The sequence below is a fragment of the Photinus pyralis genome, unplaced genomic scaffold (assembly GCF_008802855.1).
Source record: "Photinus pyralis isolate 1611_PpyrPB1 unplaced genomic scaffold, Ppyr1.3 Ppyr1.4_LG6, whole genome shotgun sequence".
Classification (NCBI taxonomy): Eukaryota; Metazoa; Arthropoda; class Insecta; order Coleoptera; family Lampyridae; genus Photinus; species Photinus pyralis.
Genome location: NW_022170663.1, coordinates 34001408 through 34018756, shown reverse-complemented (window position 1 = coordinate 34018756; position 17349 = coordinate 34001408). Strand labels below are relative to the sequence as shown.

Below are 17349 nucleotides of genomic sequence, written 5' to 3'. Positions count from 1 at the left end.
TTTTATGCTATCGGATGCATCAAAATAGTATACAACGAAACTTGCTCCTAAATATGTAGGTCCTTTCTATATTAGTAAACGTTTAAATCCGTAGAATTACGAATTAAAGGATAGAGATGAAACTAAAAAGGCAGTTTTTAATGTAAAAGATTTAAAACCATATGTCAATGGTAGCCCAAATTAGATGAAGAAACTAAATTCGGCAAACTCGGCGCTATATGAGCCGAATAGCGTTAGAGATGTGAGACTTTTAAGTAAATTGGATTCTATTCCGTGTTGTGAGATGCCGATGTAAAGATAAGCCTCCATTGTAACAGATTTTTGATTTAATACTCGAATTTTACATAAATAATTGTAGAAGTACTTGATATTTATGGTATTTTCGGGTGCCGTATATTTAATACTTTTATATATTTAAAAATATCAAAAATCAGTTACAAGAGAGGAGTAGAAAAAAGGTTTTAGAACCCAATGTGAGTTTGATGTGTTGCTAACTAACACTGTTTTCGAAAAAATCGCTAAGAGCTAAACCTAAAATGCGTAACTATTTCATGCGCGCGACGGCTTCTTAAGATATACATGTTGTTAGGTACATTTAAAAAATACCAACTTTGGGTCAAATCTCGGAAACGGTGGTCAACAAATTTATTTTTACTACGCCACTGGATTCTATGTATAAATATCTAGAATGGACGGTTTTTACCTATTTTCTATCTTACATAGGTAGTAAGATACGATAACATCTCAAAAAGTCAAATTTTTTGTTTTCACTCTGTATCTCAGAAACAAACGTAGCTAGATTGATTCTGTTTGCAGTATTAAAAGTTTCACAAAAAAGGGGCACAGAGTCACAAATACCATAAGTCCCGATCTGATACACCGCAGTCTCAACCAAAATATTACAATGGTAAACACCTACCCTAATAATCGAAGTGGCTAACATTCTACTATTTAAAGTCAATGATTAAACTTAATGATCGTTTGTGAAACGGGGCATTAGTACTGTTATTATATAGTGTGGTAAATAGTCGATTTTTTTCCCAAATTTAAAACCAAAATGATGTCCTTAACACCCTTTTCCCCCTCCTCAGTAAAGAAAACCTGAATATTACTTCCGAAATTTGCCGATGTTATTATTAGTTCTTTTTTTACCCAATAGATATTCTCCAACTATTAGGGCGTTGTGCGCGTGTGCCCCATCCTGTTGAAATATACTACTCAATACAGTATGTACTTTTTTTGTGGGTCATATTGAAAAATTTGCTGTGGCTACCACCCGCACACCTGCGCATGCGCGTTCTGACAAACGATTTTTAGCTCTTCCTTTTATGTCTAAAAATATGTGTACCAAATTTGGTGCCAATCGGATCAGCCGTTTTAGCCGGAAATGAGACTCCTGGTACTTTAAAACGTGTTTTCGTAAAAAAGTAGGTGGGGGTTATTTTTTACCCCAATGTAATACCTCCCTTACTATCGTGCGGGTGGTAAAAATAAACTTGATGACGTTTTCTAACCGAAACGTTGTGCTGAAAATCTCTCAACGCTGTCTTGTAGAGCTCAAAAAGTGGCAATGACTAAGTATTTTTATTTTTTGTATCTGTTCAAATAACATTAGAACAAAATAGAAACAAAATCGGCAAATGTAGGTTTTTTGGCATATCTTCGGAAGAAATCGGAATGTTCTGGTTTTTCTTTAATGCGTGATAATAACATCCTTCAATGTACACTGACACGCGAAGAAAGTTTTGCAAAGAGAGAACGCCCACAATTTAATTTTTAAAAAACCATCTTCTGGCAGCAAGTGTTAACATTTTTTTTAACCCTCCCTGTATTTGAGCAGGTCTAGTGTAAAATAGCATTCAGCATGCACTAACTGCACAAACAAGATTTGTACTTACCACGGTTGGAACAAATGGTGGTTTCACTCTACGTAACAACAGGTCCTCCCATTGTATATTTCTGAAGAACGCCTGCTTCTTTACATCTTCCGCGTCTCTTTCACTAGACCCTAGCCTGCGTTCGGGATTCTTTCGTAGCAACTGTTAAACAATTCCAAATTAAGTAATACATAACAAATCAAAATCAATCATTACCCTTCGCATGATTGCAATAGATTCCAAGGATAAGAATCGGGGATAACGCACTTCGTCATTAACGATTGAATCAAACACTTCTTCCTCATCATCTCCAGGAAATGGCGACTAAAAGTGGACACTCTCCAATTACACTTCACAATATTCCCAACACTTACCTCACCAACCAACATTTCGAATATCAAGACGCCCAATCCCCACCAATCCACTGCTCGCGTGTACGACGTTTCGGTGAGCACCTCGGGCGCCAGAAATTCGGGAGTGCCGCAAAACGTGCCCGTTCGATCGCCGAAACCCATGCCCTCCTTGCACAATCCGAAATCGGCAATTTTCACGTATCCCTCCGTATCAAGCAGCAAATTATCGAGCTTTAAATCGCGATAAATGATTCTATTCTCGTGTAAAAATTGTAAACCTAAGACGACGCAAGCTGCGTAAAATACTGCCCGAGGTTCGTTAAATACGTCCGAGTGTATGTGCATCATCAAATCTCCACCGGCCGCGTACTCCATCACGAAGCAGACGTGCGCCTCCGTTTGGAAGCAGGCGAATAGATTTACTAAAAATGGATGTCTAATCGAGTTCGCGACTTCAAAAATTCGCTTTTCTGACAGCAAAGATTCAACCTCGTCCCTGGCGATTATATCGCCCTTCTTTAGAGCCTTGATGGCGAAATACTCGTTTGTATTGCGGTATTGCGTCAGAATCACTTTGCCAAAATGTCCCCTGCCGAGAACGCTAATAAGTTTAAAGTTGTCCATGCACATTCCAGTAAATTGAGAATGCCTTCGGGACTCATAAGCGCTATCTCTATAGCTCAACTCCCTCACTACGGGTCGTCGCACAACATTTGCCGGATCATACAACGGAATCTATAATAAAACAAACGTAATTACTTGCAACAGTTTCCCACAGTAGAGCAAATTGAAAATGTGCCAAAGCTTTGAAAAGTGTGTGTATACCTCGTCATCGGGAAATTCTACCACGGGTTGAGGACTAGGGGGTACCATTTGCTCGGGAGGCGGCGGTACATCTGGGGTAGTGGGAGTGCAAGGCAGAATTAATGGCCCCGATCGGGACATTTCACGTTCTTCTCTATTTAGGAAATCAAATTCTCGAAGTGCAGCACTCTGAAAAGTGGTCGCATGCAGTTCTAGTACAACTATCACCAACTACTTAATGCAGGGGGAGTCTTATACAGTGTGTCCATTAAAAGTCTACCTTTTACTATATAACCAATAGCTAATTGAAAATAAGTAGGAGTTTTCATTGCAAGTTTATTATTTTGATATTTATAATTTCCGTTGTAAAGCCGTTATTATCACTTTACATTTACGTTCAAGGACCACAGGTTCTCTCTTGCCTGAACGGTGCTTCAACACCTTTTAGAGAACGTTGCGCCACGGGCGAAACCAAATTTCAATGTACTTCATTCCAATTTTCGCAAATAGGACCAAAATATACTGGGAGCCCCCTTACTATATGAAATTAATGGAAGCACTGTATACCAATAAATAAGACAACCCGCCAACCGGTGCATTACATATACCAAAGCTACTTACCTCTTCCAAATCAAGTCTGGGAGGCAAAGGCGGAGGTGTTATCGGAGCTCTCTTCTTTGCTATCGGTGCCGGCGGAAGAGCGGGAGGGCATTCGATTCCAAAATCTAACGGCCTTTGACCGCCCAAACCGCTGGCGAAGGGTTCCGGAGATTCGCCCGGGGTTTCGGGTTTTTCGGGTGGACTAGGTGGCGGGATAATACTTCTGCTCTGTTGAATGCCGGGCGACGATCGCTTTAATAATCGCCCCCACGTGGCGACATTAATATTCATTTGGTTTGCTCTGGGGAAATTTTTCACTTCCTGCTTGAATATCTTTCTCTGCCTTTGGAGTTTAGGCCGTCGGGATATCATCGGGTTAAGGAACTTGATCTAAACACTTCATCTTAAAACTACGACTTAATAATAAAGAGCCTACCTCCGCAAATAACAACCCTTGAGGTTCTAACTGCAAGGCCATACCGTGACGAACGTCATCAATGAACTCCTCCAACCTCAAGAACTTGACACCGCAAAGTGACCTCCAATCCCTCCAATACACTCCGATTTCTACCTCCCGCGATTTGTCTAATTGAATCGAAAATCTAAAGAGCGCGCGTTCAACAGCGAAACTATTCACCGAAAACGCTTACCTTTGATCCCAAGCTTGTTGTGAGCATGGCCTCCAGCTAGTTTGAGCAACGGTTTGATTATCTAATTTAATAACAGCCATAATTTCATTACTGATTTCGTCTTTTACATTATAACTTTTAGATGAGCTTCTGCCCGTTACTCCCTTCATAAAATTGCGTAGATCTGACGGGCTTGAAGTGGCATCTCGATCTCGACGCGATCTTCCAGGTACTTCTTCTAACAAGTCTTGACAACCCATAAGCCTCACTTCCAAAATTCCTACGTAAGAGAAAATTGTTTTTAGTATCTATAATTGAAGTTTTGCCATCTTGTGGTCATAGAATGGACCTAAAATATAATCTTTCACATGAATTGAATATGAAACTGATCTTTGAAGCGAATGGGACTTTGATTAACTCTAATAAAAGTTTGAAGGCGAATTTGAATTCCAATTACTCTGTCTTTCTTTAGTCAATTACATTAGTTGCAAGAAAAGGATCAAATTTCAAGCGTGAACTTCAAACCCAATTCTGAGAATATTGATTTCTCAGGTTGAACCTGAACCTGAATTTCACCTTGACGTCCAAGCTATAAAACTTCTGCTGTTGGTTTTCAATTATTGCCATTGTAAAAGATCCTAATTTCAAACGGAAGCTTCAAACCGAAAAGCGCATATTTTTTCGAAAAAATTCAACGCGCTCCGCTTCGCGTTCTCCGTATCGCACAATTGGTACACACCACGAACAGGACCAATCACGCGCAACCTTAAGTTTTTTCGTAACTCCCCTCCTTCGACCAATACGAATGTATGCATTCACCCCAGCGCGTGTGCTTTGTGCCTTTCCCCTGTCTTCCAGCCACGGAATCACTAAGTACCGACCTCGTGGGTTAAATAACTTTCCCTCCAGGCCCGAAAACGTGGTCTTGCGCGTTTCGTACACTGCTTATGCAGCTACCTTCCTCTTCAACCAATCATACGCCTTTCGGATTACAGTATCGTCGGATTTCGTATGCATGTGAATCCAGCTTTAAGGCGACCTCAAACCAACGCGAATTATTCGCAGTGGCAGCGAATTTTTTGCTGCCAAAAATTCGCTCCATTGTAATTATATTGCGGCTTATGGAAACGCTCAGACATACGCGTCAGTTTGCCGTTGCAACTGCGATTGTGCAACGATTTTTTCGTTGAGATTTTTGTTTCGCCGTCAACAGCGTTTATATCGCGCGATTTCTGTTTCGCAAGCAAAACAAAATGTCAAAAACGGAAGCTTTAATAGAAATTGTTAAAAAATGAAAAACAACTGAATGCTGCCTTATTAAGGGAAATAAAATGTTAAACAACTTTTATTTATTTTAACTCGGGAACGATTGCATTTGTGTACATTGGGTACGAAGAATTGAAATATCGAATAATATACAGGGTGTTCCATTAACAAAATGCAATATTGGTGTGCCACGCGTTTATGATCAACCCTGTATAATTAAAATTACTACGGCCTAGTGGACATTAAAGAAACTTTTGTATTTTGACCTTGATGATGATCCATTGCTTGATCTTAAGCTTTTTAAGAACTGAACTATTGTAAGACGTCTTAAGGGCTTTTAAAGGGGCGGTTGCTTAGCATTTTTTGGATCGGTTGTCGAGGGACGAGGAGGTAATTATTAACGGGCATTTTGGAAAATGTGTTCTGTATGCAACATAATTGTGCCATCGTGGCGCCTAAAATCGGAAATGGATGTTAGTTAACTACCGAAAAACTTACAGTAAACTATTCCAGTTTAAAGTTTAGTAATCAGAAAATTATACTTATACGCAGATTATATATATCCAAAAGTCCTGTTAATTATCATGAAAGTATTTTGTTACCTATTGTTTAGATACATAAATAAATTCATTTAACGTTCATTTTAAAGTTACATGTGTTTTCCATTTCGCATATTTTCTCCTATACAAACTTGTACAATCGGTAATTGTTTCTATTTAGTTGGGACATTCTTATTTGATATTTTTCTTTCTTCTTAATTTTTACTCATGAGTAAGTCTTTTGTACAACCTCATTTTATCTATAAAACTGTACAGGGTGGCCAAATGAGAATGCCAGGTACTGTATCTGGGAACCTGTCCATCGTAGAGGCTTGCGGTAAAAAAAGTTATTACTAAAACGGCCACGAGAAAAACCTGTAAAATATTTTTAAGTTCCTGAAATGGCCGCTAGGGGGCGTAACTGCAATCTAAAAAAGTGATGTTTCGCCTGAATTTCGCTATATTAACCTAACAAAAAAATGCCAGGTCGACGATATTCTGAACCTTTTTTGTTTGACAATTTTTGCTGTATCTCTAAAAATGAAGTGGTGGGGGGTATTCAAAGGTTTCCGTAAAAAAACACCTTGTATCTACCAAACGGCTAAGCCGATTTAAACAAACTCGGGTTAGTTCAAAAGAGTTATTCTTCAGCTGCAAATATTATAATATTAAAGTTTTGTTAGTTTCACATATCGCCGCTTGAGGGCTTTTTTCGACATTCCGACAGAAATGGTTAATTTTCTCAAAAAAATGAAATGCATTGGTTTGATTTTTTTCATGAAAAAGTAGCTAAATGATGCCTAAACAAGCTCGCGAAAACCGCATCAACCTACGATACTTACTAGCAAAAGCAAAATTTTGACTCGACCACGGATTGTCCGTACAAATCGGTGTATAAAAGCACGAACGTGACGTTAGCTCACGAACAAGATACGAAGAATCGCATACGATTTTTAGTAGGGAAATTTTGTGCCACTCGGCTCGTATTCGGAAACCAGACTTTTGATCCGGCTCATATTCAATAGCATGTCTCTTTTCGCTCTCATCAAGGCAGATATGTAAAGGTACCCCATACCTTCACTTCGCGTTTAAAGTACAAACTCCTTTTAAATATATATTTTTATATATTATATTTTAAATATATACAGGGTGCCCCTTATGTTTGGAATTTAGTATATATCTCGGTAAATATCGACTGTCTACAACATTTTTCTATATGAAAGTTGTTACGCCACTGCCTTGCAGTTTAGGCAAACATTTTAAACATTCATTGCGATGAAAACAATTTTACTGCCAATTTTTTGCCTTCAAGGTTTAATAAGAAACGTGAAAATTAATGAATAAATAAATGTTCATTTTGTACGATTTATTCGCTACGGTGTGAGGCACTAGGCGAATTTCACTGCCGCTGTCGTCGCGGAATGTTGGCTATCGCTGCAGCTGCGAATAATTCGCATTGGTTTGGGGGAGCCTTTACGCGAAAAACGTGTCAGTTTCAATGTCCTTGTTTTTAAGGTTATAAACTGCATCACATTTTTTACAAAACAACTTCAGCGTCTCGTTTTTAATTAATTATATAAAAGTAAGACAACTAACTAACACAAAATTACATAAAACCACTATAAAACACCCAAATTAAATCTCGTCACATTGAAGTGTGTCAAATCTCGTTTCACAAAACGCACAACTGCCCTGTGATGGCGTTGTAGATGTTGGCTTCAAAAATTTGACTTTGCAAGCAATCCAGTTATTTTTTCATCCAAGGTTTTGCTTATTTTTGTATACGCCACGTTGCCATTGTTTTAGAAATCGTTGAAAAAATCCCCCTTCAAAAATGTTGATCTCCGCGTTCTAACCGTGCACCGCCCTTGAATGTTTCCCTAAAAAATTTTTCGGCCCTCTCCCCTCCCGAAGTTCTCTTTGAATGTTTTCATGAAAATTATAGCTGACGCATATTATAGGAAGATCAGGAAAATACTACCTACCTGTAACTGCAGCACACCGACTGAAAGTAGACGAACCTGCCAACATCTTATTACCATCACTGCCCTCCCGAAACGGCTGTAAACTGGTGTACTGAACAGGAACAGGACTCGCCGCTTGAACGTTTTGCAATTCTCGTTTCAACTGCATCGCCGCCGGACTGTCAGGTGGTAACTCTTGTCTTCGCAATTCCAACGATTTGCGTAATAAATCTAATTTCTTACTACTCGCCGATAAGCTCGCTTGAGCCTAGAAAAATAAGCGACTGCAATTACATACATGGGAAAACCCCGAATGGTCTTGCTAACTTACATGTCAGTAGTTTTGGTATGTACGAAAAGTGTAGACTAAAAAAAACTTAAATAATGAACGCATTTATTAAACCACAACAAAAAATTAAAAAAAGAGTAAATGCAAATATAAAAAATGCGAATTGCTAAACTTTTCATTAAAAAAGGCAAATTTAAAGTAAAGCGGTTTACGTGACATTCGACTGTTTAGACTTGGAGGACTCCCGGTTCCAATTTAACCAGGGAAGGGTCGAGGCAGTCTCGCCAAATGACCTGGCGCGCCCTCTGCCGTAATGGTTAAAGTACGCGCGACAGTGGTCGCACTGACATTCTGGGTTCTTAACCGGCCCGATATGGTGGCCAGGTTTTTTGAACACGTTAACCACAGGTCCGAATTTTTTCGCCACCAGTCGTTGACCGGTGTAAATTCCAGGTACGACCATAAATGGAGACCGTAACGTGGGATTTAAGGTTAATTTCTCTTGAAGGGCGAGAACGCTGGGCGACCTCAAGGTCGGGGAGTGTTCGCTTGTGCTCGATTCCGGAACGGTCAACTCCTTCACGACACTCCAACCCTTCTCTGAAATGTCAGAGTCTGAGTCGCTCTCGCGCGATTCCATTTTGTGTAGGCGAGCGGGTTCGAGGCGTTTCTCCACGTACTCCTTTAACTTTTTCTGCTCTAACAGGTGCTTTTGTTCCACTTGCGGCGACTTCCACTGGTTCGCGAGGTGGGGATTCGTCCACATTTGCTCCATTTGTTTGATTCTCAATCGGTCCTCCGAGTTAGCATACTCGAAACTGTCGCTCGGGTTAAGACTTACAGAACTCGGCGTATTTTGTTGTATCTCCGGGTGTTCGTCTATACTTGCGCTTTTATGCGGCGTCGATAATCGCCGAGGAACGAAGTCGACACTGTCAGTGAGCGCGATACTGGAGCGACTGCGATTGACACTATCAAAGTCGGAGAATGTGTCCTTCCACGACGTGTTTGCGACCGAATCGAAATCCTGTGACATAGAGTAAGTGGACCAAGACGGTGGAATGCTTGAAGAAAAACTCGATAAGGGACCTATGGCCGAGTACGAGCTAATTTGCGATGGATACGCTGTGGTGGTGTCGTCGTCGTCAGATTCTGCTTTCAACTGAAACAGCTTTGGGGGAGGCTCTTTCAGTTTATTTGGCAGATCGTTGCTAGTCGAGCGGGAGTGCGTGATTAGAAGTTTCTCAGACTCAAAGACAGTTTGAGGCGAAGACGTTGACTTACTTTCGTGATCCGAGTCTTCCGATTCCTGCTCTGTGCCAGTACAGTAGACGTCTATGTGAACCGTTCTGGGTTTTTTCTGTTCACCAGTTTTCGATTCGGGCGACATTGTATTTGTAGGAGGCGGCGATTTGAGATAAGTTCGCTGTGATTGTCTAACCAATCTTCTTCGAGGCTACAAATAAAGCAGCCGTTTAACCCAAGAAAATTCAAGAAAAATCCGGAAATAATTTTGTCATCCAGTCGGTGCCTGTAATAATATGCCAAAAGTCCTCTAACGTTCGCCATCAGACCGTTGAACACCTTGAATTGGTAAAGGGACCGTTACATTTGCACAGATTAGATTATCTATCATGTAGTTTTGAAATTGCGTTGTTGCCAGTTATTATTTAAGATACCCCTAACCGTTTTAAAGTAGCCAAACAACTACTACAAATGTACTAGGATTTCAGATCAGTCAAAAAGTATTCCCTTCTGCGCGTTGGAGGAGCCTTATGTCCTCAAGTTCAAAAACCTGAGGAAGTGAACAATAGACGTCTGAGGACATAAAGTACAAGCACCTCTAAACACTAGATTTACTAAAACCATTTCCGGATTAAAACCAAACTCTGTTGGACCAGTTAAAAAGCGGGAGTGTTACCTGAAAACTGTCCAAACTGTCAGGCGTAAAGGAAGATTGGGAATGCGATCGTCTCGCAACAGGTTCGGTCCTACTGCGACTGTTGTACGAAAAACGCTTCTTTACTTTGTCTCTTTCGGATCTCTCATCCGAACTGTCTTGTGGTTTTAAAAGAAAAGGCGAAGTGCACTTGTCGACCATCTCAAACGTTTGCACGGCTACGTCTTTGCGGTCTTCTACGTTTACAAACCGTTTCGCCGGTTTGTGCAGCACGGTTTGTCCGGTTGAACATGAAGCTTCGCTACGCAGACTGGGTGAAATCGGACCGGCATCGCTGTACGTAGAGTGATGGCACCAGGGGTCGCCACAACCGTAAAAGTTCGAAGGACGATCGGTTTTAACTGCCGGTGTTTGACACCTTAAACTGTGAGCACGCTCGCAGTGCGCCTGAGCGCGATCTTCCAGTTCCGGTTGCTCATCAATTGTTGTAGACAAAACTATGCTACAGGTACTTCTACATTTTGGGTTATAAGCAGTATTGGGCGACAGTGTGCTGTGGTATCCCGAATCGTCCACACTTCTTGCAACGCTTAGTAAATGCGGATCGGGAACGGTGGTTCTTCGTGGTGGTATGGAAGTAAACAAAAGGTTACCTCTTTGAAATCCATAGCCAGTCGGTGCACTTTCCGTTTGGCTACCACCGCGACCCAGCGGAAACGATGGCGCAGTAGTTGTGACTGGAGTTTCTTGGCTTGCTTGCGGTGTCCAAGAGTATGACATACGGACGCTATTGTCATCGCGATCCGCGAAAGTATGTTGTGTCGCATTTGGATTGTCGATTCCAGGATGAGAAATTGTAAACTGCGCGTGGACCGACCACTGCTGCGGCTGATCGTTAGATTTTCCTTCCATTCTTCCTATGGCTCATTGAAAAGCTCAAAAATGGAAGCATAATGCGATTGTATTACGTCATACGCCGCGACGAGGAAATCTCTTTAAATTTAGCAACATGTTTCCTACCATGATTACATTTTTTTGGAATGCAGGTGGGTATGTCTCTAAAAATACGGACGCGCTTATATTTGGAATTACAGCCGTCAAACTCATTCAATTTAATTAATGGCAAACACTCGAAACATCCGCGTTTACTGCAATTCGCGAACAAAAAAGTAACGATCAGTTTATCTTTCACCGTAAACAAACTTATTTTTGGTACCGCACGAACGTTCCCCGGTTATGCGTTTGCTCTACTATTGAGTAAGGAAACTAAAATCGACGTCGCCGATTTCGTTGTCCGCCGAATCATTTAAACTAAATTTAAAATTGGCTGACACCTCGCCAGATATTCTTTAATGAAACAATTCATAGTTACGCGTTGCACTATAGGACGACAAATTACGCGTTGTCAATTTCACAGCGGACGCAACATAAATGTTTTTGGCGAACAATTATAGAACATACAATTTCGTCAGCAATAAATAAATAGCCAGGTGCAATAATGTCCCTGAACTAGTTTCTATGTTATTTTGTACATTTTTTATGGGAATATGACTGGAATAAATTGTGTTTTGATCATACATTGTCTTTTGTACAGGGTGGTTCAAATTGATGGACTCCACCATTGGAGTCTCCAAGTTTTCCCTCTCTGTGAGTAACAAAATGCATTTGAAATTTTTGAAAAATCTGCAAATAACTGAGATATCACCGAAAAACTAAAAATTTCAAATTTCGCTAACTTAAACGATCGAAAATGCCTCCCATTGGCACCTTCGGCGGGCACTTTTTTTTCGGAGAATCTGAATCTATTATCAGAATTTTCATAACATATGCTAGATGTCGCAGAGGCTACTACTTTATTATTGGCACCATATTGAATATTTACTGAATGAGATAAAAAAAAGGACAAAAAAAGAAAAACAATGCTGTGTCCACACTCTATATTTACATACATTTACAAGACAAATTTCAAAATCAAATGTTTTACATTAATTTTTCAACAAAACATCCCAGGGTAACTAGATCTTGCTGAATCAACATGGCTATGATGGTGATGCATTCAAATAAATTTCTTTTTTTGTTCTCTATCTCAGTCATCTGTGATTACATCAATCATAAATCTTTAGTTTGAAACTTTGGCCAGAGATCTGCTACATCATACATTAGGATTTTAAGTAAAACTAATGATCTTCAAAACCTAAAAACGCCATTCTTCTTGCTGTGATAGCCCATTTTCAAAAGTAGTTTAGTATCTTGCTCCAGCCTATTGCAGTGGCACTTTTTTTCCTGCCTTTTCAACGAAATGGACAAAGACGGAACAAGCACATAAGTTAGTTATTGTGTAGCAAGGCAAACATTTTACAGTTTCCGCGACGAAATTAAGAAGAAATGTAATAAATACCAACTTAACCAAAAAGGAACTATGACAGGAAAACTACAAAATCCAATTACTGTGCATTCATTCGATCTGTTTTGCCGTTTTCCCGACGAAATTGGTGAATAATTGAAAATTTTGCCCAAGTTATCCCGAGGTGGTAGGAAAAAAACATTTTATAATGGACTAAGTGGGGACCTATATTTATCAAACAAGACATCAAAGAGCTTTCTACGAGAGCTCGTCCCTCACACGGACGGACGAAAGGAAAAATGCTTGTAATAGCACTAATAACTTTTTGAAGATTCTATACAAGAAAAAACTACCGTAACTATTATCTTTTGTAAAAGACAGTAGTTAGGATCATCAGAAAGCCCGTAAAAATCAACAAAAAGGAGTATTTTAACAACCTATACAAATAGTAACTGGTCAACTAATTTTTTTCTAAAAGATAATAAATTCTCGTGAAAAAGAGGTGATTATTACAGATCCAGCTTTTGGTAAGTCTTGTTTATGTGGACCTAAAAACTTATAGTCTGTGTACAGGGTGTAGCATCTAGATCCCTCGGATCATAACTCCTTTACCATAAAAGATACCAAAAAAAATTGTACAAAATTACCACCGGCATGTTTCTAAAATATTTTTGATCACAAGGGGCGTGCTGTATTCCAGTGGCGTATCAAATTTGCATTTTTTAAAATAAAACACTCCAAATGTTATTACTGATTTGGAGAGTATGTACTTGAAAAGTACTTATTTTTTTATGTAACATGTTATACCCCTAACTTTAACAATTTCGCTGTTATAATCTTTTTTCGTCAAAATTTGACAGTTTTTCGAATTTTTTTTGAGAGAAACAAAAACTCACAGGCGGCTAATTTTTGGACTGAGACAGGTTAAGACCTCTTCCACAATCACATAATTTTTTTAGGTACTTTATCGAAAAAATAACAGTTTTTGATTGACCTTCGCTAAATGTCATATTTTTTTAAAATCTTAAATTGCACCCCCCTAAACAAATTATACCTCTGGGTGGTCAAAACTACAAATTTTTCACTGATATAAACAAAACCACATATTCCATAAGAAAAATTAAGAGAAAAACCAAGTCGAAACGCCAATTTGTAAAAAAACGTTCTTTTCCGAACCCAAGTGTGCCATGAAAAAACAAGACATTCATTTCTTACAATTAACAGCGTTGAGAAAATGTTCCAAACACAAGCAGAACTGGTTGTTATGGAGTTTATTCTTGGAGACTGTTACCGGAATTGTTTGATGACGTCACAAGCATATGCTGGGAGATATCCTGGCAGAACACATCCAGATCCACATGCGTCTCAAAAGGTGTTGGATAAATTTACAACTACTGGGAGTACTAATTTCACGCACACTAATATGACGATTGTCAACAGCCACCCCGAGAACTTGCAATTCATGATCTCCCAAACCGGTGTCAGTTTAATTTTCCTGGGTAGTTTTACACTCCCTGTAGCTGTAAATCAATCCAACAGCTTTTGAAACACGTGTGGATCTGAAGGTGTGACTCCAGGATATCTCCCAGCATACGCTTCTGACGTCATCAAACATTTCCAGTAACATTCTCCAAGAATAAACACCATATCAACCAGCTCTGCTTATGTTTGGAACGTTTTTGAAACGCTGATTAAAAAACAATCATACACTGCCGACACTGTACTGTTAATTGTGAGAATTGAACATCTTTTGTTTTATCATGGCACACTTGGATTCGGAAAAGAACGTCTTTTTTTACAAATTGGTGTTTCGACTTGGTTTTTCTCTGAAATTTTCTTATGGAATGTTGGGTTTGTTTATATCAGTGGAAAATTTGTAGTTTTGGCTACCCAGAGGTATAATTTGTTTAGGGAGGTGCCATTTGAATTTTTTTAAAAATTTGACATTTAGCGAAGGTCAATCAAACATTTGATTTTTCGATAAAGTACCTAAAAAAAATGATGTGATTGTGGAAGAGGACCTGTGCCTCAGTCCAAAAATTAGTCGCCTGTGCGATTTAGTTTCTCTAAAAAAAAATTTCAAAAAACTGTCAAATTTTGATGAAAAAAGGTTACAACAGCGAAATCGTTAAAGTTGGGTTTAACATGTTACACTAAAACATAAGTATTTTTTAAGTACTCCCAGGGTCTAGGACACTTCGCCGAATGCCCACAACGCCGACACGATTTTTTGAAGGTCCATATCGCCGACTAGGGACACTACGCCGACCGTGCCCACATCGTCGACAAGTGTGCAAGGGACACAACGCCGACCATGCCCACTTCGCCGACGGACACTACGCCGATCGTGCCCACACTGCCGCCGCGAAACGTGTGCAAGGGACACTAAACCGCGTGACCACACCGCCGACTGTTCGCCGACTGTCCAGGCCCCTCATATCTGTCCAGTGTATGAGTTTGTATTTTAAAATTTTAAAAAGTTTAAAAAACATGTCCTAAACCTACAAATAACCTAATATCCAAAGCTGCTTTGCTTCACACTCCGTCCAGTTTGATTAAGAATTTTCGTATGAGTCTGTAGTTCGAAAAAAGTTAAAAAAAATATTCTGAACCTACAATAACCTAACCTCAAAAGCTACTTGGTGTTGCACACCGTCCAGCTTGATTAAGAAGTGTTGTATGAGTCGACGTTATGGTCACGTTCGGCTTAGTGTCCCTTGTTCACTTGTCGGCGATGTGGGCACGGTCGGCGTAGTGTCCGTTGGCGAAGTGGGCACGGTCGGCGTAGTGTCCCTAGTCGGCGATATGGACCTTCAAAAAATCGTGTCGGCGTTGTGGGCATTCGGCGAAATGTCCCGGCCTCTTCAAATCAATAATAAAATTTGGGGTGTTCCATTTAAAAAAATGCAAGTTTGATACGCCACTGGAATACAACACGCCCCTGGTGATCAAAAATATTTTGGAAACATGCCGGCGGTAATTGTGTACAATTTTGCTCTAAGACTTTTTTCGGTATCTTTTATGGTAAATGAGTTATGCTCCGGGGATCTTAGGTGCTACACTCTGTAGATTGCGCTTTGATCGATGTCGATAGCTGGGGCAATAAAACGGCGAATTCTAAAATTTTTAAATTAAAAAAAATTAATTAATTAATTTCATGTTCAGTTCTTGGTCGTGCCATTTCAGTTTTGCGAAAGCCATGTTGAGAAACTGTTTTTAATTTCAGAAACTGATTAGCCGTACCTTCGTAATTTTTTCTAGTAGCTTAGAAACGATTGACAAGAAAGATATCGATCTAGGTATAATTAACTATCTCAGTGGGGTCTCCATATTTAAAAGCAAGAATTACTTTTGCAGTATTTAGTATTTCTGCTCATACACCAGTTTCTAGAATTTGGTTGAAGATATACATACGTAATACACAAATTCTGGCATTCTAACAGGAAACAAATATGGGTTTTTCTACAAAAAATAGTCATCATGTCAGTTTTTATTATTTTGATCGACTCACAGTTCCTAGTTGGGGCTTTTTTTATCATTAAGTTGGGTACAGGAATCCTTTAAGAAGTGAAAACCGTTCACAGTAACGTCCTGTACCCTAAGTCCCCTCTTTATACTTTCAGTCGGGACAAAGGGAAAAGTTATAAACGTGTAAAAGTGCTTGGAGCAAATATAATCCATCAAAACCAAATGGCATTTAGCACAATACGATGCCATATTGGGTCCGCCATTTTGAATTTTGTAATTCTGACATGGGATTTGTAATCAGCGACCCCAAAAACTCCCTGGTACAAAGTTACAAATCATTTCTTTAAAAATTCAAATTTTTCGCATAATACGGACACCATATTAAATCCGCCATTTTGAATTTTGACATCGGATCCGTAATCAACGACCCTGAAAACCTTCTAGTACAAAGTGGCAAATTTTTTGCATAATACGACACCATATATCAGATCTGCAATTTGCAATTTTGGCAGCAAATTCGTAAGCATCAACCCCGAAAACCACCTAACACAAAAATTGCAAATGATTTCTGTTTCGAATTTTGGCCTGTTCAAACTTTTCATACCTTTGGAGGATCTGTACTGCTCCTATGCAGCCAAATAAAAAAGCTTAAGGTATATAAACCTTTCTTTTATTTCATACATTTGGATAAAGTTGAGTTGCTTATACAAGGTGCCAGCTATCTATATCCTGAAAAGCAGATCTCGAAATATTTTGAAAATTTTACAGTACGTTAATATAATGCCAATAAGAGAAATTCATCTAAAATATTTTCAAATTGGTACCACTACCGAGAGTTGAGATCAAAGGTAATAGGTGTTCTATTTCATTGGCATACTGTAACGTAAATTCAATAGTGATTTATTTATGTACAATTAAATATTCATAAATTTCGAATCTCAAATCCCAAAGGCAAGTTTTCAGTTGGCGTTCCAGTATGTTGGATAGAAAAAGGAAATCCTTAGTAGGAGATAAAAATGACTATGATCTGTCTTATGTAGCTTGCGTGTCTACCTAATTCCTCCACTCAACGCCTAGACCTTAAAGCAACCTTAGAACAACCATAAGATAAAAAGCTCCTTGAGCTAAGGAGGAAATCGGTATATAGACAGTACACTGGATCGACATAACATAAGGTATAGACTCCTGGCAACTGGATGGATACGCACTGATCCAAGAAAGACCCTTTGATGATAAGACAGCTCTGGACTGATCCTCATCTTAAAACGATTGAATTACTAGTCGTAAGTGTGCAATGAGTCAGGAGTGCAACATGT

At 39.3% G+C, this 17349-nt stretch overlaps 2 protein-coding genes across 4 annotated transcripts in view; both read right to left on the bottom strand.

Annotated features, from left to right (window-relative positions):
* LOC116174767 (serine/threonine-protein kinase N) overlaps positions 1-17349 on the bottom strand; it is a 72820-nt gene that overhangs the window by 4692 nt on the left and 50779 nt on the right. For 2 of the 3 annotated variants that reach the window (XM_031492753.1, XM_031492752.1), the window contains 8 exons: positions 8054-8300; positions 4285-4543; positions 4071-4236; positions 3656-4024; positions 3056-3223; positions 2252-2965; positions 2094-2201; positions 1899-2039 (listed from right to left, as the gene is read on the bottom strand). In XM_031492753.1, the coding sequence (XP_031348613.1) occupies positions 1899-2039; positions 2094-2201; positions 2252-2965; positions 3056-3223; positions 3656-4024; positions 4071-4236; positions 4285-4543; positions 8054-8300 (2172 nt within the window). The remainder of the gene's footprint in view (positions 1-1898; positions 2040-2093; positions 2202-2251; positions 2966-3055; positions 3224-3655; positions 4025-4070; positions 4237-4284; positions 4544-8053; positions 8301-17349) is intronic. The other variant, XM_031492754.1, reaches the window with a different exon arrangement.
* LOC116174769 lies at positions 8313-11939 on the bottom strand. Its single transcript, XM_031492755.1, has 2 exons — positions 10243-11939; positions 8313-9777 (listed from the first exon to the last, which is right to left on the bottom strand). Exons 1-2 carry the CDS (start codon positions 11131-11133, stop codon positions 8530-8532), a joined length of 2139 nt encoding a protein of 712 aa, XP_031348615.1. The 5' UTR covers positions 11134-11939; the 3' UTR covers positions 8313-8529.